This window comes from Phyllobates terribilis, unplaced genomic scaffold, assembly GCF_046119375.1.
Source record: "Phyllobates terribilis strain yellow unplaced genomic scaffold, ASM4611937v1 Scaffold_1__5_contigs__length_1240528914, whole genome shotgun sequence".
Taxonomy (NCBI): domain Eukaryota; kingdom Metazoa; phylum Chordata; class Amphibia; order Anura; family Dendrobatidae; genus Phyllobates; species Phyllobates terribilis.
In genome coordinates this window covers 349062074-349086805 of record NW_027362761.1, presented here as the reverse complement: position 1 = coordinate 349086805, position 24732 = coordinate 349062074, and the positions used below count along the sequence as shown (strand labels likewise).

At 42.4% G+C, this 24732-nt stretch overlaps 1 protein-coding gene across 1 annotated transcript in view; it reads left to right on the top strand.

Annotated features, from left to right (window-relative positions):
- Positions 1 to 24732, top strand: part of TMEM132B (transmembrane protein 132B) — an 874875-nt gene that overhangs the window by 824042 nt on the left and 26101 nt on the right. Inside the window, exon 7 of the mRNA XM_073676144.1 lies at positions 23107 to 23380. Within this exon, the coding sequence (XP_073532245.1) occupies positions 23107 to 23380 (274 nt within the window). The remainder of the gene's footprint in view (positions 1 to 23106; positions 23381 to 24732) is intronic.

The following is a 24732-nucleotide window of genomic DNA, read 5'->3' as shown; positions in this document are numbered from 1 at the left end:
CTAAGGACAGGCAACAAGCAGAAGAGACTTGTTCGGGCTAAAGAACACAAGGAATGGACATTAGACCAGTGGAAATCTGTGCTTTGGTCTGATGAGTCCAAATTTGAGATCTTTAGTTCCAACCACCGTGTCTTTGTGTGACGCAGAAAAGGTGAACGGATGGAGTCTACATGCCTGGTTCCCACCGTGAAGCATGAAGGAGGAGGTGTGATGGTGTTGGGGTGCTTTGCTGGTGACACTGTTGGGGATTTATTCAAAATTGAAAGCATACTGAACCAGCATGGCTACCACAGCATCTTGCAGTGGCATGCTATTCCATCCGGTTTGCGTTTAGTTGGACCATCTTTTATTTTTCAACAGGACAATGACCTCAAACACACCTCCAGGCTGTGTAAGGGCTATTTGACCAAGAGGGAGAGTGATGGGGTGCTATGCCAGATGACCTGGCCTCCACAGACACCAGACCTGAACCCAATCAAGATGGTTTGGGGTGAGCTAGACCGCAGAGTGAAGGCAAAAGGGCCAACAAGTGCTAAGCATCTCTGGGAACTCCTTCAAGATTGTTGGAAGACCATTTCCGGTGACTACCACTTGAAGCTCATCAAGAGAATGCCAAGAGTGTGCAAAGCAGTCATCAAAGCAAAAGGTGGCTACTTTGAAGAACCTAGAATATTTGACATATTTTCAGTTGTTTCACACTTTTTTGTTAAGTATATAATTCCATATGTGTTAATTCATAGTTTTTATGCCTTCAGTGTGAATGTACAATTTTCATAGTCATTAAAATACAGAAAAATCTTTAAATGAGAAGGTGTTTCCAAACTTTTGGTCTGTACTGTATGCAAATTGTTGATGATTCATCTTCTAAGAACCAATTCAGTTTTTTATTCATAAAATGATTGAGAAATACAAGATATAATACAAAATAAAAATTTTTTGCATCTCAATGAGAGATGAGCGAAACCGAACTGTAAAGTTTGGGGTTCGTACCGGACTCCAGTACTGAACTCTGAACACAGACTTCTGCCTGAAGTCCGTTTTAGTGCTTGGAGTTCAGAGTTCGGATAGAGTTCCGGTACCCGAACCGAACTTTGGACTAAAGTTTGCTCAAACCTGGCAAACCCAAACATCAACGGGTCCACTCATCCCTAATCTCAATATCTATCGACATTAACCACTTGACTTGACTATCTCTGTGATATAGAAGCTAAAACTGAATTCTATTTGGACCATGTGAAACTGACTTTATACTGATCAGAAATCCCAAAATGTCAATAATACATTGTTAAATTCTTATGTTGAACAATCTTTACATTATTCATATGGGTTATAGAAATATATCTGGACCAAGGGCAAAGATGTCGGTCTTACTGTTCGGTAATACGGTTCTCCTGGAATGTGTGTTCTCCTTAAGAAAATGTTCTGCGCTATAGCGCTTTTACTGTTACTATATTTAATACACTAAATCCTCTTCATGTCTCTTAGTGAGTGCTAAGCCAGGTGTGAGTTACTAAAAATAATCCCCTTGTTATTGGAAGTCAGGGATTATATATGTTACAGATTTAGACTTTTGAAGATAAGCCTCCAATGTACTCCAGCAGCTTCATATTTCTGACTTTTCACGGGATATATCAATTGAAAGTTATCTTTTGTTAGGAGAAATGCAAATGTTGAAAATATTTGCAAGTATTTTTTTTAATATGTAATTGTAGTAAGTAAAGGAATATTTACAGATATTTTTTCTACTTTAGTTATCAGTTTACAAGAAGTCTCTGAGGTAAAATAACTTGGAAATGACATGATTAAATTACAAAATAAAGAATACAGCAGCACTCTGTAAGTGTGAAGTTGTATTCAAACATTGAATATATGAAATTTGGACGGCTTTACTGCTATATGGAATATGCTTATAAAAATGAAGGTACTTAGCGCGTAAATTAGACTATTCCAGTGTGCCCATCAACTACAAAAAGGCGTATCTTTCTTTGCATGGACCCTAACCTAATATTAATCAAACATGTCTCTCCCAGTTTATAAGCCTACAAATTAAAAGGGCAGGTACAGGTAAAATCCAGCATTAATTAACCCCTTCACCCCAAAGCCTGTTTTCACCTTCCTAACGAGGCCAATTTTTTCAATTGTGACCAGTATCACTTTATGAGGTAATAACTCAGGAACACTTTAACATATCCCAGTAATTCTGAGACTGTTTTTTCTTGACATGTTGCACTTCATATTAGTGGTAAACTTAGCTTGATATGATTTGCATTTATTTATGAAAATATCGAAAATTTGACAAAAAACTAGAAAAATTAGCAATTTTCAAGCGTCGAAATTGTATGCCCTTAAACCAGACAGTTATGCCATACACAATAGTTAATAAACAACATTTACCACATATCTACATTACATCAGCATTATTTTTGAAACAGAATTTTTTTTTTTGCGAAATTAGATGCTACCAGCAATTTCTCATTTTTCCAACAAAATTTACAAAACCAATTTTTTTAGGGACCACATCACATATCAAGTGACTTTGAGGAGCCTATGTGACAGAAAATGCCCAAAAGTGACACCATTTTAAAAACTTCACTCAGTGTTCAAAACCACATTCAATAAGTTTATTAACTCTTTAGGTGCTTCACAGGAATTAAAGCAATGTGGAAGGAAAAAAAGAAAATTAAGATTTTTCCCTCAAACTTTTAAGTTTTCAAAGGGTGACAGGATAAAATAGACCAAAAATTTGATGGGCAATTTCTCCTGAGTACTCTGATACCCCATTTGTGGAGGAAAACTACTGTTTGGGGACAAGGCAGGGCTCGGAAGGGAAGGAGTACCATTAGACTTTTGGAGCGCAAAATTGGCTGAAATAGATGGGGGATGCCATGTTGCATTTGGAGAGCCACTGATGTGCATAAAAAGTGGAAATCCCCCACAAGTGACTCCATTTTTGAAACTACACCCCTAGAGGAATTTATCTAGACATGTGGGAAGCACCTCGCACCAAAGGTGCTTCACAGAGTTTTATAATGTTGAGCCGTGAAAATGGAAGTTAAGATTTTTCCCCAACATTTTTCATTTTTGTAAGGGAAACAGGAGAAGATGGACTTCCCAATTTGTTATTGAATTTGCCCTGAGTACGCCAAGAGCTCATATGTGTTGAAAAACTACTGTTTGTGCCTAAACAGTGGAAACCCCCCACAAATGACCCCAGTTTGGAAACTACACACATCAAGGAGTCTATCTAGAGGTGGGGCGAACACCTCGAACCTGCAGGTGCTTCACAGAATTTTATAACGTTGAGCTGTGAAAATAACGATATCAAAATTTTCCCACAAAAATGTTGTTTTAGCCCCACATTTTTCATTTTCACAAGGGTAAACAGGAGAAAACAAATGGTACAATTAATTACGCAATTTTTTCGTGTGCCCATATGTGATCAAAAACTACTTTTCAGGTACAATGGAAAGCTCAAAAGGGAAGGATCACCATATTGTAGAGCAGAATTTGCTGTTATGGTTTGCAGGTGCCATTTCACATTGCCTGACCCCCTAAGGTGCCAGAACAGCAGAAATCTCCTATAAGTGATCCCATTTTACGAAATACAGTCCTCAATAAATTCATGTAATGGTGCAGTGATCATATTGACATCACAGGCGTGTCACGGAACCTTGTACTATTGGGTGATGATGAAAAAATAATTACGTTATTACCACAAAAATTTAATTTTAGCCCCAGATTTTACATTATCAAACAGGGAAATTGGTTAAAGTGGCACCAATATTTCACACAAGTTCTGCTGAATGTGGCAATACTCTGTATATGTCTGAAAAGTACTGCTTAGCCACACTGCAAGACTCTAGAAGGATGGAGCACTATTTGATTCTTGAAGCACAGATTTTCCCAGAATAATTTATGGACTCTATATACAGAACCCCTAGGTTTCATGACAGCAGAATCACCCTTCAAGTGATCCATTTTGGAAATTACACCCCTCTGGTAATTTATCTACAGATGTAGTGACGATTTTGACTTCATGAGTGTTTTCCAGAAAAAAACACCAATGTATATTGCTGAGTGAAATTTGCAAATCTGCCATTGTAGTGCCTACCATTTTGTTGTGACCAGTACTTTGTAGTGCCCAGTATGTTGTAGTACACATAGATTATAGTGCCCATACATTGTGCCCACCTTGTGCTTCTGGAGACATGCACCCCGTAGATTGGGTGGGCTCTCATTGCTACAGTTGTGAAAAACGTGTGGATAATACATGTGGTTTAGGCACATTGTGTGGCTTAGAAGAAGGGGGAGGGGCATTTGGATTTGGGAGTGCAGAATTTGCTGGATTTCTTTTGGGGGGTGAGGAGTAATAGCATTTTCCAGAGCCTTTGTGTTACCAGTAATGTGGAAGCCCCCTATATTTCTGATAACAGATGGCAGACCTGAGTGTGGAATCTTTTTTTGTGAATTAAGTTGAAGCTTTTGTTGGGAACATTTTACATAACATTTTGGATCGCATTTATCCTGCGCTGTATGCTGAACACTGACATTGGGGTTTCCATCTAAATCTTCGAATGACGTGATTCAGATTAAAACCCCCGATGGATCCAATCATTATAATGAGGCAGCAGAGTTACTCTGGACTCCATCTGGCCTCTGTTTAGCGGTGTACTTCTTTTCAGAGGTACACAAAACTGTGGATGAGTGCTCTTTTATGCACGCTTAAAAAGACGGACACCACTATCTATAGTGTCTTCATCTGCCTCATTATATGTAATCTTCTGTCGGGGGTTCTGTCTGAATCATGTATTTCAGAGATTTACATGGAAACCCCATTGTAAGTGCTCAGCGTAGAGCGCAGGATAAATGTGAGCTGAGCCTTACTGTTATTATTCCAAGATTTATTCATTAAAATTTACTTTCTTTATCCGACAACCCCTTTAATGAATAAAGTGTCTTTTACTCTACCACATCCCTTCTTCATCTCTGTATTTGGCCTTACTGATTACACAGAGAATGTGCTGCAATGTGTCAGTCTATGTTAGAGTATGCTCACACTTAGCTTTTATGATTTACTAGATGGTGGCCCGATTCTAACGCATCGGGTATTCTAGCATATGTCTCCCGACCCTCCTTTATAATGCCCCATGCAGGAAGTCACATCCCCCTATATAATACCCCATGCAGGATGTCACTTGTTCCCCCATATAATGCCCCATGTAGGATGTCACCTCTCCCCCCCATAGTGCCCCATGCAGGTCCCCTATGGCCCCATACAAAAAAAAAAAAAAAATCCAATACTCACCTCACTGCTTCTCTGGACTCGAGCGCAGCCAGCATCTTCACGCTGTGTGCTGTGACCGGTCAGGAGAGAGCGCGGTGTAAAGACGTCACCGCGCCCTCTGACCTGAGACGTCACAGAGCTGCAGCGGAAGACACAGGAGCTGCTGCGCAGGCACGGGGAGGGGTAAGTATGACGCCGGGTGCCGGTGTCCTGATCGAGCGGGGGGAGGGAAGGGAGGAGAGGAGAGGGGAGGGGAGAGGAGGGGAGGGGAGGGGAGAGGAGGGAAGGGGTAAGTATGACGCTGGGTGCCGGGGTCCTGATCGAGCGGGGGGAGGGACGGGAGGAGAGGGAAGGGGAGAGGAGAGGAGGGGAGAGGAGGGGAAAGGAGGGGAGGGGCGTTACACTTGTCCTCGGGAGATAAGCGGCCGTAGCCGCTGATCTTCCGACGATAGCCACATGTAGGTCAGCGGCGCCTGCAGTCGGGGGACTTATGCTACGAGCAGCCGGCTGCATCTCCCGGCTGCATCGCCGCTGACCTCTGTGCCGCACATGAGCCGCTAACGGCCGCCATGTTTTTCTGAAATGCCGCGTCGCTGATTGGCCGCGGCCGGACCAATCAGCGACCCGGGATTTCCAGGACAGACAGAAAGACAGACGGGATAAGACAATTATATAGATAGATGATTTTTTTCTGCATGAAAAATACAGACTATCGCCAGAAACCAGAGAAAATTACATGCATTTTTTACATATTTTTATTCTACTTTTCCTGCTAACACATTTTGAATTCAGTATTGAAAACTGCTGTAAGAATGCTAAGAGAATTGACATCCTGCATGTTTTAAAACGCACCAGGTCAAAAATACAAGGAAAAAATAATGCACTGTGTAAATGAGATTTTAGAAATCTTATTTGCTCTATTTTTAGTTTAAAACAGGATTTTTTCACATGAAAAAAAGCTCTTTCTTCTACTGCAACATTGTAACACTGTCTTAGCTTTGCGAGCAGGATTATGTCTCTGAATATAGACAGTATTTACTAGCAAATTATATGTAAAAGCTCCTTCATGCTATATTTAACAGTTGTACAATAATACATAGTTATACACATTATACATATTATAATACTGTCCAATTTAGATCAGTAATTCTCCTGTATTTGTCTACATATTGTAATTTTACCTTCATCAACAAGAACACTTATTCATTGCAGAACACTTTAATCTTCTCAACCAAAAAACTGACTAGCACCTCTGAACAGAAAAAAACAAGTGTGAACAGGTGCACTCTGAGCACTAAGATGTATGCAAACATTAAATATATGAAATTTGAACTGCATTGCTGCAATATAGAATATACTTATTAAAATGAAGGTACAGTGGCATGTAAAAGTTTGGGCACCCTGGTCAAATTATTGTTATTATGAACAGTTAAGCAAGTAGAAGATGAAATGATCTCTAAAAGGCCTAAAGTTAAAGACACATTTTCTTTGTATTTTAGGCAAAAAATATATATATTTTTTCATCTTTTACATTTTAAAAATTACAAAAAGCAAAATGGGCCAATGCAAAAGTTTAAGCACTTTGCATGGTTAGCACCTAGTAACACCCCCTTTTAAAAGTATCGCAGCTTGTAACCACTTTTTGTAGCCAGCCAAGTCTTTCAATTCTTGTTTGAGGGATTTTTATCCTTCCTTCTTTGGAAAATTCTTGCAGGTCTGTGAGATTCCTCTGTCATCTTACATGCACTGCTATTTTGAGGTCTAGCCACAGATTTTCAATGATGTTCAGATCAGGGGACTGTGAGGGCCATTGTAAAACCTTCAGCTTACTCCTTTTGAGATAGTCTATTGTGGATTTTGATGTGTGTTTAGGTTCATTATCCATTTGTAGAAGCCATCCTCTTTTCAACTTCAGCTTTTTTTACAGATGGTGTTATGTTTGCATCAAGAATTTGTTGAAATTTCATTGAATCCATTCTTCCCTCTACATTTGAAATGTTCCCCGTGCCATTGACTGCAACACAACCCCAAAGCATGATTAATCCACCCCCATGCTTAATGGTCGGCGAGATGTTCTTTTCCTGAAATTCTGTGCCTTTTTTTCTCCACACATACCATTGATCATTGTGGCTAAAGAGTTCTATGGTAACCTCATTGGTCCACAGAACTTGTTTTTAATATGCATCAGGCTTGTCTAGATGTTCTTTTGCAGACTTCTGATGCTGAATTTTATGGTGGGGATGAAGTAGAGGTTTTCTTCTGATGACTCTTCCATGAAGGCCATAGTTGTGCAGGTGTCTCTGAACAGTAGAACAATGTAGCACAACTCCAGAGTCTGCTAAATCTTTCTGAAGGTCTTTTGCAGTCAAGCAGGTGTTCTTATTTGCCTCACTAGCAATCCTACGAGCAGCTCTCACTGAAATTTTGCTTGGTCTTCTAGGCCTTATCTTGACCTCCACTGTTCCTTTTAACTGCTATTTCTTAATTAAAGTTCAAATTGAGGAAAGGACAACTTGAAAACTCTTTGCTATTTTCTTCTGTCCAAACTTTTACAAACCACTTACTTAGCATATAAATTAGTCAGTTCATAAAAGATCATTAGCCACTGTTCGGTGCTGCTGGTCAGTTTTTGGTTGTGTAGTAAACTATTGGAGGTTTTGATTACCTTTTTTTCTGGCTGAGCACTCCTTGCATCAGCCTAAGACTCTTTTCAACCAGTGGGGAAGCATAATTCACTTAAAATAAGTGAGTATATAGAAGACATAGCAGGGGCTCACACATGCTGCTTTCTGAGGTAACACATTTCCCTGTCTGAGGTAACACATTTCCTTTTTTATCACATGAGCAAGTGTTTCTGCCGGGTCAGCAGCCCTCTGTGCTCATTATAAAGTCAGTGACATGGGAGTTCCAGTGGATGCTGATTTTATATGTCACTGGCTTGATTTATGATCAGCTCAAAGGACTGATAACATTACATAAACACTCACTCCTGTGATAAAACAAGGAGATATGTTAGCTTAGGCAGGGAAATATTTTACCTCAGAAAGTACCAGCTGTGAGACCTTGCTGTTTTTTCTGAAAACTTTTCTTTTCTGTATACTGTTTTTTTCTGTATACTCCCGCCTCGACTACTGCAACCTACTGCTCTGTGGCCTCCCTTCCAAAACTCTCACACCCCCCCAATCTATCCTCAACTCTGCTGTGCGACTAATCCCCCCGCTATTCCCCATCCTCTCCTATCTGTAAATCCTTTAATTGGCTGCCCATTGCCCAGAGACTCCAATTCAAAACCCTTATAATGGCATATAAAGCCATCCACAACCTGTCTCCTCCATATATCTCTGACCTAGTCTCCCAGTACATACCTGCACGCAACCTCCGATCCTCACAAGATCTCCTGCTCTAATCCCCTCTTATCTCCTCCTCCCACAATCAAATAAAAGATTTCTCCCATGCATCCCCCCTACTCTGGAACTCTCTACCCCAACATATCAGACTCTCGCCTACCGTGGACACCTTCAAAAGGAACCTGAAGACGCACCTCTTCCGACAAGCCTACAACCTGCAGGAACCACTGCTCCACCATACCGCTGCACGACAAGCTCTACCCTCACCTACTGTATCCTCACCCATCCCTTGTAGACTGAGCCCTCGCTGTCAGGGTCCTCGCTCCTCCTGTACCTGTCGCCATCACGTTTTGTTCAAGATTATTGTAATTGTTTTTGTATGTATACCCCCTTTTACATGTAAAGTGCCATGGAATAAATGGCGCTATAATAATAAATAATAATAATCTTAACCTTCAGTTAGTTGTGCCAAAATACTTACACTTTTAGTCACGTGCACCTCGCTGTGGCACATGTAGTTGATGCCGCGTCTCTCGATGCACTGAGGAGGGAGGGGCGCACCTGAGCTAAGAAGATGCTGAAACAGACCTAGTTACCTACTGTACCTTTCTAACTTGTGGAAATATGGTGAAAACAAACTCGCTTGTGGTTCAATGGACTCCACGCTACTAATTAAAGGTTAAGTTACTTATGCTTCCCTCCCTGGCCTGGAACTGTGGTATGTGCTGACCATGATTCCATGAACTGGAGCAGTGCTGCATGGTCAGACACAGCCATAGCATAATACATAGTAGGGGAACATTTACAAGATTATCTCAGCACAGGACATTTTTTTAACAAATCCAATTGTGGAACTTATTATTCCAAGATCTTGTAATTAAAATCTAGTTTGTTCATGGGATAACTCCTTTAACTGGCAAACAGCATGCCCAACAGTAGCCAAAAATGATGTGTGCATATCATTTAGCACAAACTAATTTGTAAACAAACAAGTTGGATTTCCATTTATGATGAACTTTTACTTGATTCACAGCTAATTTTTGGCACCTTTACCTAGTATAGCTATTCAAATAATATTTGCTTCACATCTCCAATGTTCCAATGTAGAAGTAAAATAAGAAAACCACAAGACCAATTAGTAGATTAAAAAAATTACCAATAAGGTTTATTTACATTTAGAAACTACTGAGGTACATAGGCAATAAGACATTTCTCTAATTGATCAAATGAAGTAGTGACCTACATGAATCCACTGAGGAATTCATAGAGGATTTTTAATAAATTCACTAAAAGTTACTGTACAAGGAAGATTTATCCATAGGAAAAACTGCAGACAATCCTTACAATGCAAATGTAGCCATGTCAGAGATTCTATAAAGAAACAAAAAATATTTAAAATAACTTATCTTTGATAAATGGTACAATAATTATAATAATAGTATAAGGTTTGTTAACAACTAAAGAAAACTACCGATTGAAATAAATGTTCTACAATATATTGGGGGTATATGTTTTATAATTGATACAAAGGAGAAAGAGTTGCTCTAGGCAATAGATTTTTACTTACATTTTTAAAAGAGCCGCTAAAAAATGAAAGGTCAAATTTGCTAAATCTTTTCATGCAAGTTGGATACATTACGCTGTTTGCTGTAAATGAATAGAAACTTTCTTGGTATTTATTTAGAGGCTAAAAATGTGACTTAATAATGGGATGTTCACACTGATACATGGTTTGTTCCCCTGTCTCTGATGAGCACTGTTGCTTGTACCATCTAATCACCTATGCAAAAGAGGCAGGTAAATACCCTTAAAGGGAACTTGTCATGTTAAAAATGGTATCTGATCTGCAGGCGGGATGTTATAGAGCAGGAGGAGCTTATCAAATTGATACACATTTTTTGCAGAAAAAGTTTCAGTATAACTTGTATTTTATTCAATGAAATTCCTGGTGTTTGTATTTTGTGAGTCCAGTGGGCGCACCTACTCAGTGATTGGCAGTCTGCTTGCATGATTGCGCATGTAAAGATAACTGTCAATGACTGAGTAGGACCGCCCACTGGACTCTTATGTATACCAACACCTGGGATTTCAATGAATAACGTGCAATTTTTATTGAATTCTTTTCCACAAACCAATAAATCATTCTGCTCCACTTCTCCTTCTCTATAGCATGATGTCCGCAGATTGGACTCCATGTATAATGTGACAGGTTCCCTTTAAAGCTAAAATAATGTTTCCATTTACTGAGAATTTGAAACCGCCATGAACTGACATACCAGAAAAGTCAAATAAAGAGATTATCACATAAATTGAAAAAGAAAAAATCTCTGGAATATTGCACATCATTACTTTTACCATATCCATACAAAAAAGTCAATCTTTATTGTAATTTTCACCCTTTATAATATCTTTGCTTATGCTTCTGCAAATCTTGTCCAGGGTTGTCAACCGTCCAGAAACTCCAGGACAGTCTGTAAAAAGAGGGCACGTATTTACCCTGTACGTAAAAAAAATGAAGGTGTCCATGATTTTTTTTGAAGCTGAAGGAACTTATACAGATTATTTTGATTGTAATTATCATCATTTTACACATTGCAGTGAATACAGCTGAGTTCTTCATATAAAAATTATGGGTTGTAGACATGTGTCACTTATAATCATCGTCATAGATGTAATGGTAAAATGGTATCAAAATCCATAAAGCCATTTCTTAAGAGGGAGTATGGCACCCTCATATTTAGGATTGAAGTACAGGTGCTTCTCACAAAATTATAATATCATCAAAAAGTTAATTTATTTCAGTTCTTCGATAAATTAACTTTTTGATGATATTCTAATTTTGTAAGAAGCACCTGTATGTCTTCATCATAACCTGAGGGAAAAAAAGAGCTAGCACTCTAAAATCTCTACATGACCCCTGTTCAGTTATGACCTCCTGCTTTGAACAGGTAACTGAAGTAGATTATCTGTCGGAGAACAGACACAAGGTCTGGACCCATGTGTACCAGAGGTTGGTAGGCGACAAATTTAACACCTCCGGAGAAAACTCTACTAGTCTTCGAAGGAATTATATCAGACACTCTGGCACCAAAGTCCAGTTGTGAATATTGGGATTTTTGTGACAGACATGGGTCCTTTAGTTATGGGAGACATATTTTTGGCATCGTGAGCCTTGGACAATTTTAATTCATATAATTGCATTGTGGTGAAGCCTGCTGATCAGCCCCAAATTAATATCAGGCAGATGGATGACGGTATATATGCCATGCTCCTACCTATGATAAGCTAAAATCATGATGGAAAATATGGCATTAATAACTTCCTTCTGGGACATCCAGGTGGGCAGATATCTTGAAAATTAGAAATCTCATATTTTTTTGGAACCCTAGCCAGCCATTGACCAGCTCCCATATGAGCTCACCAAGGGGAGGTATGCGGGAGTGACTTATCTAATAAATACAGATTCTGAATTAAAGTACTTGTCAGTCCTGGAAGATACAGTTCGCTGTAGTTCTGTACCGTTATCAACTCATTTTGTATAATTGTATATACTGTATTCTTTTGTCCCCATTTGTAACATCTTTTTATATTTTTATAAACACTGCCTACTTTTCGGATTAAATATATAAAATGTAATAGTTTTGTTCCTCTTGCTCTTTAAACCGCAACCCTGAAGCCATACACTACCCTTAACGGGTGTCCAATCGGCCTGTATAAAATGTTGGTGGTGGCAGCTAGTTTCCTTGAGTTATTGTGAAGTTTCGTAGTGACCGTATTGGAGAATATATATATTTCATGCATTGGGATCGGATGTGTATATACTATACATTCACTGTGAGTTCCCCAGTAACTTGCCTAGAGGCGCCGTGGCCTTGTCCATCAATCGTCAGTCAATTGCGTAATTGTCCTGATGATTGGAGGCAGCAGAGTGCTGGTTTGTGACAAGTTAGTAACAGCGAGGGGGATATCTGCGTGATCCCCTTGCTGTCCCCTGACAATCATTATGATTTATTATGGTTTTACAATGTGTCCATAAAAAATATTGTCTGTCCTTGATTTTTTGATAACCTGTCCAGAAAATAAAAATAAAAAGTCAAGTCGGCAACCCTGATCTTGTCTCTTCTCTTCTGGTGGGTGCAACTAAATTGTCCCATGTGATCAGGAAGCAGCAGTATTTACTAGGAGTGCATTGTTGTTAACATCTAGTTCCTCTGCTATCTCCTGTCTACCTCCTGAAGAACCTGAAGAAAAAAATAGTCCCCCACACAGCTCCAGCCAACCTTATTAATAACTAATGTCCCCTATCTATGTTTCTATCTATCTATCCAAAAAAAAGTAAAACTCGAGGCAGCAAACCAAAATGTACAAAAGTTAATTGTTTATTTATAAGCCCATTGTGGTGATGTTTTGGTTCCAATATATGAACTTTTTTTACATATTGGAACCTAAACGTCACGAAAATGGGCTTATAAATAGTGTTGAGCATTCCGATACTGAAATATCGGGTATCGGCCGATATTCACTGTATCGGAATTCCGATACTTAATTCCGATACTTTTATAATATCGAATACCGGAATCGGAAGTTCCCATAATGCCTGCGCTCTGCAGTGTCTCTGAAGGATGACAAGCTGGATGGCAGCGCTCAGCTGCGATCCAGCTTGTCATCAGAATGCCATCCCAGCGTGGGAGAATTCTCCTGATTGTTTAAAAGCCGGCGCGCGGTAAAAAGCCGCCGGCTTTTAAACAATCACGCAGCCCCATACTGCTTCCCCGCAGCCTCCCACCCCGATCCTCCGCTCCCCTCGCCACCTCCCATCCCGATCGTAAATTAGGACCGGGCGGGGAGCACAGCACCAAGGAGCGAAGGACCCGGGCGGGGAAGCCGGCAGTGAAAAGACTTCACCGCCGGCTTTCCCGTTCTGTGCTGCGCTTTCCCGCCGGTTATTTCAAATGAACAGCTGAGGTATCAGGTGATGCCGATCAGCTGTTCATTTGAAGTAGCCGCGGTGCCCTCAGAGGGTTCATGTGAGTTCATGCTTGACTGCATGAACTCACATCAACTTTCCCACGGCCGCACAGGTCAGCCTCACCTCCCAGACCCGTCATGATTAGTGTGTGCGGGGTGTGTGTGCGGGGTGTGTGTGTGTGCGGGGTGTGTGTGTGCGGGGTGTGTGTGTGCGGGGTGTGTGTGTGCGGGTGTGTGTGTGTGCGGGGTGTGTGTGCGGGGTGTCTGTGCGATGTGTGCGGGGTGTGTGTGCGGGGTGTCTGTGCGATGTGTGCGGGTGTGTGTGCGGGTGTGTGTGTGTGCGGGTGTGTGTGTGTGCGGGTGTGTGTGCGGGGTGTGTGTGCGGGGTGTCTGTGCGATGTGTGCGGGGTGTGTGTGCGGGGTGTCTGTGCGATGTGTGCGGGTGTGTGTGCAGGCAGACATAGGCCGATGTGACACTACTACTCCCATCGGCCTATGTCTGTCCCCCGTCCACTCCTGCCAGCAGGATCAGCTCGATGGGAGCAGTAGTTCCCATCAGCCTGATCCTGCTATTTAAATTGCCCTACTGTGTCCCCAATAAATGTTAGATACATGTCATTGGTGGCCAGTGGTTACCTAAAAGAAATTAGTTCATACATTACCTGTCCCCGCCGATCGCCACCTAAAATAAAGTAAAAAATAAAAAACTACACCTATACTCACCAAGACACCTAATTCCCCGAAGCCATCGATCTCCTGTAATAAAATATAAAATAATAAACCACAACCTTATCCTTACCCCTCCGTAGCAGTCCACGAGTGTCCCACGAAGATCTCCAGTTCAGAGCAGCCACATAGAATGTGACCGCTCTGAACCGCTGCCGCCGCTAGAATGACGGGGCCGTAAGGGTTCACCGGAGTTCAGGCAGCGCTGCTCCGGTTAGCTCCTTTACGGCACTGCTGTATCGTGAGAAATTCCCACGGTACAGCACTGCCGTAAAGGAGGTCTCCGGAGCTGCGCTGCCTGAATGCACTCCGGTGACCTCAGTCAGTGGCTCCCGCTGCCGGGAGCGGACGTGTTCCCGGCAGCGTGAGCTTACAGCAGCCATGCACAGCTGTCACCATCTCCAGATGTGACAGCTGTGCATGGGAGATCAGCGCAGGAACGTGGACAGGTAACTATTTTTTTTTTAGTAAACTAAGAATTAAATAAAATGGTGTTTTATTTCAAATAAATTATTTTTTTCTGGGTGTAGTGTGTTTTTTCTTTTTAACACTTTGTAGGTTAGTAATGGGGGTGTCATATAGACGGCCATCATTACTAACCTGGGCTTCATGGCAGCTGGCGCTGACATGAACCCCACCACTATTACCCCCTGCCACCGCACCAGGGCAGCGTGGAAGAGCGAGGCTAAGTGCCAGAATTGGCGCATCCTATGGATGCGCCATTTCTGGGGCGGCTGACGGCTGGTGTTTCTAGCCTGGGAGGGGGCCAATATTCATGGCACCCTTCCTGAGCTATTAATATCAGCCCCCAGCTGTCTGCCTAGCCTTTGCTAGCTATTAAAATAGAGGGGACCCCACGTCATTTTTTTTTGGGGGGTCCCCCATTTTAATAGCTAGTAAAGGCTAGGTATTCAGCTGGGGGCTGATATTAGTAGCCTGGGAAGCTCCGTGGGTTTTACCCCCTTCCCAGGCTTCAAACATCTGCCCCAGCCGTCTGCTTAACCTCCGCTAGAGACTAAAATTATGGGGGATCCCACGCCATTTTTTTTTTAAATAAATCCTTTATTTTAACACTAAATGACATTTGAGGACTTAATAAAGATGCAGTCCCTAAATTATTATTTATTTTTTAATAAATTTTTCCCAAAACTTTTGACGTGGGCTTCGCCATATTTTTGTATGCCAGCCAGGTACAGCATCCAGCTTCTATGAACGCGCCATTTTCCGGGGCGGCCGCGGACTGCAATTTTCAGCGGGGGGGGAGGGCAAAAAGCTTGGGCCTCCCTGCGCTGCAGATTCCATCCCCCAGCTGCCTAGTTGTACCTGGCTGGACACAAAAATAAGGAGAAGCTCCACGTTTTTTTTTTTTTAATTATTTCATGAAATTCATGGAATAATTAAGAAAAAAAGGGCTTCCCTATATTGTTGTGTCCGGCTAGGTACAAATAGGCAGCTGGTGGTTGGGGGCAGCCCATTCCTGCCTGCTGTACCTGGCTGGACACAAATATAGTGTGAAGCCCCACGTCAATTTTTTTTTAATTATTTCAGGAAATTCATGAAATAATTAAAAAAAAATTATGTGGGGCTTCGCCCTATAATTGTGTCCAGCCAGGTACAGCAGGCAGGAACGGGCTGCCCCCAACCACCAGCTGCCTATTTGTACCTAGCCGGACACAACAATATAGGGAAGCCCTTTTTTTCTTAATTATTCCATGAATTTCATGAAATAATTAAAAAAAAAAATGTGTGGCGCTTCGCCCTATTTTTGTGTCCAGCCAGGTACAACTAGGCAGCTGGGGGCTGGAATCTGCAGCGCAGGGAGACCCAAGCTTTCTGGGTCCCACCCGCTGCAAATTGCAGTCCGCAGCCGCCCCGGAAAATGGCGCGTTCATAGAAGCGCCATCTTCTGGCGCTGTACCCAACTCATCCAGGGCCCTGGTGCGGTGGCTCACTGGGTAATAAAGGGGTTAAGGCCAGCTTGGCATTATCAGCTGGCCCTAAGCCCGAAATTCATGGGGTCACGCCAATATTAGACATGACCGCCATGAATTTCTAGTAAAGTATTTAAAAAAAACACAAACACCCAGAAAAAAGTCCTTTAATTGAAATAAAGACACAATTCTTTATTGTTCTAAATTAAACCATACTTACCGCCACACCCATTCCAGCTGAAGCCAACGATCTCCTGCAATAAAAGTAAAATAATAAAGCAACCTCATCCTTACCTTTCCATGGTTCCCAGGACAGCTTCAGCTCTGCTACATCGAGATGACAGGCTGGACCGCAGCAGAACGCTGCCATCCAGCCTGTCATCCCGCGGACACTGAGAAGCGCAGGCATGCTTGCGCTCCTCAGTGTCTTTCTGTGACGTCATCCAGATGAGCCGAGGTCATGTCCAATGAACTCAGCTCACCTCATGCACGTCACTGACAGCGTGGGAAAATTCTCCTGCACTCAGCGCTTCAGCGTGAGAATTCTCCCACGCTGTCAGTGACGTGCATGAGGTGCGCCGAGTTCATGGGACATGACCTCACCTCATGCACGTCACTGACAGCGTGGGAAAATTCTCACGCTGAAGCGCTGAGTGCAGGAGAATTCTCCCACGCTGTCAGTGACGTACATGAGGTGAGCCGAGTTCATTGTCGGCTCATCTGGATGCCGTCACAGCCAGACACTGAGGAGTGGAAGTATGCCTGCGCTTCTCAGTGTCTGCGGGATGACAGGCTGGATGGCAGCGTTCTGCTGCGGTCCAGCCTGTCATCTCGATGTAGCAGAGCTGGAGCCGTCGTGGGAGCCATGGAAAGGTAAGGATGAGGTTGCTTTATTATTTTTCTTTTATTGCAGGAGATCGTTGGCTTCAGCTGGAATGGGCGTGATGGTAAGTATGGTTTAATTTAGAACAATAAAGAATTGTGTGTTTATTTCAATTAAAGGACTTTTTTCTGGGTGTTTGTGTTTTTTTTAAATACTTTACTAGAAATTCATGGTAGTCATGTCTAATATTGGCGTGACCCCATGAATTTCGGGCTTAGGGCCAGCTGATAATGCCAAGCTGGCCTTAACCCCTTTATTACCCAGTGAGCCACCGCATCAGGGCCCTGGATGAGTTGGGTACAGCGCCAGAAGATGGCGCTTCTATGAACGCGCCATTTTCCGGGGCGGCTGCGGACTGCAATTTGCAGCGGGTGGGGCCCAGAAAGCTTGGGCCTCCCTGCGCTGCAGATTCCAGCCCCCAGCTGCCTAGTTGTACCTGGCTGGACACAAAAATAGGGCGAAGCTCCACGTTTTTTTTTTTTTAAATTCATGAAATTCATGGAATAATTCAGAAAAAAAGGGCTTCCCTATATTGTTGTGTCCGGCTAGGTACAAATAGGCTGCTGGTGGTTGGGGGCAGCCCGTTCCTGCCTGCTGTACCTGACTGGACACAAATATAGGGCGAAGCCCCACATCAATTTTTTTAAATTATTTCATGAATTTCCTGAAATGATTTAAAAAAAATTGACGTGGGGCTTCGCACTATATTTGTGTCCAGCCAGGTACAGCAGGCAGGAACGGGCTGCCCCCAACCACCAGCTGCCTATTTGTACCTGGTTGGACACAACAATATAGGGAAGCCCTTTTTTTCTTAATTATTTCATGAATTTCATGAAATAATTAAAAAAAAAAAATACGTGAAGCTTCTCCCTATTTTTGTGTCCAGCCAGGTACAACTAGGCAGCTGGGGGATGGAATCTGCAGCGCAGGGAGGCCCAAGCTTTCTGCCCCCCCCCCTCCCCCCGCTGAAAATTGCAGTGCGCAGCCACCCCGGAAAATGGCGCGTTCATAGAAGCTGGATGCTGTACCTGGCTGGCATACAAAAATATGGCGAAGCCCACGTCAAAAGTTTTGGGAAAAATTAATTAAAAAATAAATAATAATTTAGGGACTGCATCTTTATTAACTCCTCAAATGTCATTTAGTGTTAAAATAAAGGACTTATTTTAAAAAAAATTGACGTGGGGCTTCGCCCTATATTTGTGTCCAGCCAGGTACAGCAGGCAGGAACAGGCTGCCCCCAACCACCAGCTGCCTATTTGTACCTGGCCGGACACAACAATATAGGGAAGCCCTTTTTTAAAAAAATTATTTCATGAAATAATTAAAAAAAAATTGACGTGGGGCTTCGCACTATATTTGTGTCCAGCCAGGTACAGCAGGCAGGAATGGGCTGCCCCCAACCACCAGCTGCCTATTTGTACCTGGTTGGACACAACAATATAGGGAAGCCCTTTTTTTCTTAATTATTCCATGAATTTCATGAAATAATTTTAAAAAAAAATGCGTGGGGCTTCGCCCTATTTTTGTGCCCAGCCAGATACAACTAGGCAGCTGGGGGCTGGAATCCGCAGCGCAGGGAGACCCAAGCTTTCTGGGCCACCCCCGCTGCAAATTGCAGTCCGCAGCCGCCCCAGAAAATGGCGCGTTCATAGAAGCGCCATCTTCTGGCGCTGTACCCAACTCATCCAGGGCCCTGGTGCGGTGGCTCACTGGGTAATAAAGGGGTTAAGGCCAGCTTGGCATTATCAGCTGGCCCTAAGCCCAAAATTCATGGGGTCACGCCAATATTAGACATGACCACCATGAATTTCTAGTAAAGTATTTAAAAAAACACAACACCCAGAAAAAAGTCCTTTAATTGAAATAAACACACAATTCTTTATTGTTCTAAATTAAACCATACTTACCATCACGCCCATTCCAGCTGAAGCCAACGATCTCCTGCAATAAAAGTAAAATAATAAAGCAACCTCATCCTTACCTTTCCATGGCTCCCACGACAGCTTCAGCTCTGCTACATCGAGATGACAGGCTGGACCGCAGCAGAACGCTGCCATCCATCCTGTCATCCCGCAGACACTGAGAAGCGCAGGCATACTTCCACTCCTCAGTGTCTGGCTGTGACGGCATCCAGATGAGCCGAGGTCATGTCCAATGAACTCCGCTCACTTCATGTACGTCACTGACAGCGTGGGAAAATTCTCCTGCACTCAGCACTTCAGCGTGAGAATTTTCCCACGCTGTCAGTGACGTGCATGAGGTGAGCTGAGTTCATTGGACATGACCTCACCTCATGTATGTCACTGACAGCGTGGGAGAATTCTCACGCTGAAGCGCTGAGTGCAGGAGAATTTTCCCACGCTGTCAGTGACGTGCATGAGGTGAGCTGAGTTCATTGGACATGAACTCGGCTCATCTGGATGACGTCACAGAGAGACACTGAGGAGCGCAAGCATGCCTGCGCTTCTCAGTGTCTGCGGGATGACAGGCTGGATGGCAGCTTTCTGCTGCGGTCCAGCCTGTCATCTCGATGTAGCAGAGCTGGAGCTGTCCTGGGAACCATCGAAAGGTAAGGATGAGGTTGCTTTATTATTTTTCTTTTATTGCAGGAGATCGTTGGCTTCAGCTGGAATGGGCGTGATGGTAAGTATGGTTTAATTTAGAACAATAAAGAATTGTGTCTTTATTTCAATTAAAGGACTTTACTCTGGGTGTTTGTGTTTTCTTTTAACTTTGACTATGGGGTTAGTAATGGGGGTGTCTTATAGACGCCTCTCCATTACTAACCTGGGCTTGATGTCAGCTGGCATTATAAGCTGACATCAACCCCAACCCTATTACCCCCTGCCACCGCACCAGGGCAGCGTGGAAGAGCGAGGCTAAGTGCCAGAATTGGCGCATCCTATGGATGCGCCATTTCTGGGGCGGCTGACGGCTGGTGTTTCTAGCCTGGGAGGGGGCCAATATTCATGGCACCCTTCCTGGGCTATTAATATCAGCCCCCAGCTGTCTGCCTAGCCTGTGCTAGCTATTAAATTAGGGGGGACCCCACGTCATTTTTTTGGGGGGGTCCCCCATTTTAATAGCTAGTAAAGGCTAGGTATTCAGCTGGGGGCTGATATTAGTAGCCTGGGAAGCTCCGTGGGTATTACCCCCTTCCCAGGCTTCAAACATTTGCCCCAGCTGTCTGCTTAACCTCCGCTAGAGCCTAAAATTAAGGGGAACCCCACGCCAATTTTTTTTTAAATAAATCCTTTATTTTAACACTAAATGACAAGTACAGTAATCAACACTGTCACTGTACTTCATATATATGTGACTGACATGTTTCTATCTATCTAATCTATGTGTGATTCTCTATTCCTTCTATTCTAAATTGTCGGGTACAGATGCTGAATTGCCGGCCGGCTTTCTTAAAGAGACGGTGCATGAAAACACTATTATTTTTTTAAATAAATCCTTTACACTAAATGACAAGTTCTGTAAGCAACACTGTCACTGTACTTCATATATATGTGACTGACATGTTTCTATCTATCTAATCTATGTGTGAAGCTCTATTCTGTCTGTTATAAATTGTCGGGTACAGATGCTGAATTGCCGGCCGGCTTTTTTAAAGAGACGGTGCACGAAAACACTAATATTTTTTTTAATAAATCCTTTACACTAAATGACAAGTACAGTAAGCAACACTGTCACTGTACTTCATATATATGTGACTGACATGTTTCTATCTATCTAATCTATGTGTGATTCTCTATTCCTTCTATTCTAAATTGTCGGGTACAGATGCTGAATTGCCGGCCGGCTTTCTTAAAGAGACGGTGCATGAAAACACTATTATTTTTTTAAATAAATCCTTTACACTAAATGACAAGTTCTGTAAGCAACACTGTCACTGTACTTCTTATATATGTGACTGACATGTTTCTATCTATCTAATCTATGTGTGAAGCTCTATTCTGTCTGTTATAAATTGTCGGGTACAGATGCTGAATTGCCGGCCGGCTTTTTTAAAGAGACGGTGCACGAAAACACTAATATTTTTTTTAATAAATCCTTTACACTAAATGACAAGTACAGTAAGCAACACTGTCACTGTACTTCATATATATGTGACTGACATGTTTCTATCTATCTAATCTATGTGTGAAGCTCTATTCTTTCTGTTGTAAATTGTCGGGTACCGGTGAATGCCGCTGATGAATTGCCGGCTTTTCATGTCATTCTACATTATTCTTAGTTGTTTTACTTCATGTAGAATTAACCTACAAGGAAAGAAAGGGTTTATTTTCATTCCGATATTTGTGTCCCATTGACTTGCATTGGTTTCCGGTATCGGAATCGGCGATATCCGATACTTTTTGGGTATCGGCCCGATCCAATCCGATACGATATTTCCTGATATCGGAAGGTATCGCTCAACACTACTTATAAATAATCAACTCTTGTACACTTTTTTATTTGGATGGTTTAGTATGTACCATGGAGGCTTTGCATCTTCATTTCTTAAAGGTGCTGCTGTATTTTTTTAAATCTATCGCCACAGTGGTTAGCTCTGCAGCCTTGCAGCACTGGGGTCCTGGGTTCAAATCCAACCAAGGACAACATCTGCAAGAAGATTGTATGTTCTCCCCGTGTTTGTTTGGGTTTCTTCTGGGTTCTCCAGTTTCCTCCCCCACTCCAAAGACATACTGATAGGGAATTTAGATTGTGAGCCCCAATGTGGGCAGTGATGATAATGTCTGTAAAGTGCTGTGGAATTAATGGTGCTATATAAGTGAGTAAAATAAAATAAATGAATATAACCTCTCTCTCATCCCTGCTTGTTATATATACTTTACATGCAGGGGTTCTCTTTTTACCACGTTAGTTTCTTCATTGTCAGATCACTATGACGCATAAAAAGGAAGGACAGAACAGGAAACAACTGAGCATGTGTTTTCACCACTAAATGAGAAGGACAGATTAGAGAAGCAACTGAGCACGTGTGTTCATCACTGAAGGAAAGAACAGAGCAGGGCAACTAATGAGCATGTGGTCCCACAATTGAAGTAAAGGACAGAGCAGGGAAGGAAATGATATTGTTTGTCCACCACTGAAGGAAATGACAGAGCAGGAAAACTACTGAGCATGTGTGTCCACCACTGAAGGTGGACCTAAACTCCAGCCACAGAAGAAAAAGCATAAGTCACTATTACAGACAAAAATATAATGCAATGTATTTACAAAAGCGCACACTATTTTTAAGTGATGTATATTGTGCATACTCTTCTTTTCACAAATTCTTATTAAAGAAGTTGTCCACTACTTTATCCCCCCCCCCCCCCAATGTATCCCCTGGGCCCCTAAGACTTATTGTAAATACCTTCTGTTGCTGATAATGCCTGTGAGCGGCACTATCGGTGGCTGCTCACAGGCATCACGTGACCCCGTGCTGACGTCACAACAAGTGAGGCGTGACTCAGCGGTGGGGTCCCCACGGTGGCTGCTGGGTTGTGGGCGGGTTTATCCCCCGCGTCACACCCAGCATCCACCATGCGCTTTCCCAATGAATGGGGAGAGGCAGAGCACACGGTGGATGCAGGGTGTGATGTGCGGGGTAACCCCGCCCACAGCCTGGCATCCACCATGGAACCAGGAAGATCGTGACCCCCGGCTGCTGCCAGCACTTGTCGTGGCATCAGCGGATGTCAGAGCCGGCTGCAGCCGGGGGTCACGTGATGCCTGTGAGCGGCCAGTGATAGCGCCGCTCACAGGCATTATCAGCAACAGAAGGTATTTACAAGAAGTCTTAGGGGCCCCGGGGGATACATGGGGGGGGGAATATAAAGTAGTGGACAACCCCTTTAGGTTTTGAACAATACTTTTCATAAAACACTTGCAAAGCTAATTCCTTGAAAAATGTACAGTATAAATTAATTTTATTTTGTATTTTTTGCCCCCAACTTAATTTCTCTTTAGACCAACAAGAGATAGCGAAGATGAGGAAGATGATGAGAAGAAAGGACGTGGTTGTTCCCTCCAGTACCAGCATGCGATGGTTCGTGTCTTCACGCAGTTTGTTGCAGAGTCTTCAGATATTGGTGGACAGCTGACATATATGCTTGGATCAGATTGGCAGTTTGATATCACTGACCTTGTGAGCAACTTCATGAAGGTGGAAGAATCGAAAATAGCAACACTGGAAGCAGGGAAAGTTCTAGTTGGACGAGAGCCAGGAATAACCACTGTGCAGGTAAAGAACTTACATGAAACGTGACATTCTTAGTAGTTCTTTTTAAATAGATAGACATTATAAAAAGTAATGGTCTTTGAATTGTTAAACTGTTAAATTCTTTACTTTTCTTCAATTATTTTTCTTTTTGGGAAACATTTCTGTCTTAGCAATTTTCACTGGGAGTTTTTAACCCATAAAAATTCCAAGAAATTGTATAATAGGTGATGAACTTAAGCCAAACCTTTCAGAAGTTAGCTCCCCATCCAAAAAGCACTACTACCTGATAATTCTCTTCCTGTGGTCTCCAAAGTTGTCCTCAACTTCCCTAGTCAATGTGTCATTTTTCAAAAAAATTATGTTCAATGCCTGGTAGTGCAGTATAGTAATTAGGCTATTCCAGCCAAGAAGGTGAAGACACTAGAGAGTCAAGCCAAGCTGTCCACTTCTTATTCCTGCACTATATGGCTTGATTGACACACCTAACGGTAGGGCTTATGATGTTATTTACCGTCCTCAAGAATACCAAATCTTGTAGGGCAGCAGTAACGCATGTGGAGATTCATTTGGGTCTGAAAACTCTCCATCCTTGACTGGATTGATCTAATTCACAAGTGACGTTTTCCAGTATTACATTTTTTTTCTATTGGCTTGCAGGGGTTAAAAAAAACAAAAGTTGCTATATTCAACCATCACTACTCCAGTGATGCCTGTCTGCCATGGTCACCAGTCTTTATTGACAGACTACAGTAATAACATCACTTCTACATTGCACATGACTGCTTCAGCCAATCACTGTGCTCAGCGTTCATGGTCATATAGATGGCATGATATTGCTGAGCCCAGTGACTGGCTGCATTGGTCTCATGTGGTCTAGTTGTGATGTTACCACTGAAGACTGTTAACAAAAACCTGTAGATGTTCATAACCTGCTGCAGATGCCAACTCTCCAAGCCTGTAGAATAAAGAATGTAAGCACAGAAAACCCCATTTAACTTTAATTTTAGAAATATGACATATACACTTTGGCTACTAAGGACACCATTGGAAATTGAAGAAGAGAACTATAATGTAATGATGGCACTTTGGGGTTCAAAAAGTTTCAGAGTTGATCCCATTAAATGTTTGCAATGACTAGAATATATGGACTACAAATCTTTCTGTCATGTTAATGTCCATATTCATTGTGCAACACTTGTGTAAAAACAGGGAGCAGTGTGAAAAGTTTTTCTTTGTGTGGGTATCTAAAGCCATAAGAGACAGAAGCAAGGAGGAGCACAAAAATCATGCTATAAGTGGGGATACAGGTACTTTTCTTTGTTTTCATTCCTCAGAGAGAAGATTTGTACTTTCTGTTTGTGTTACTGGATCCT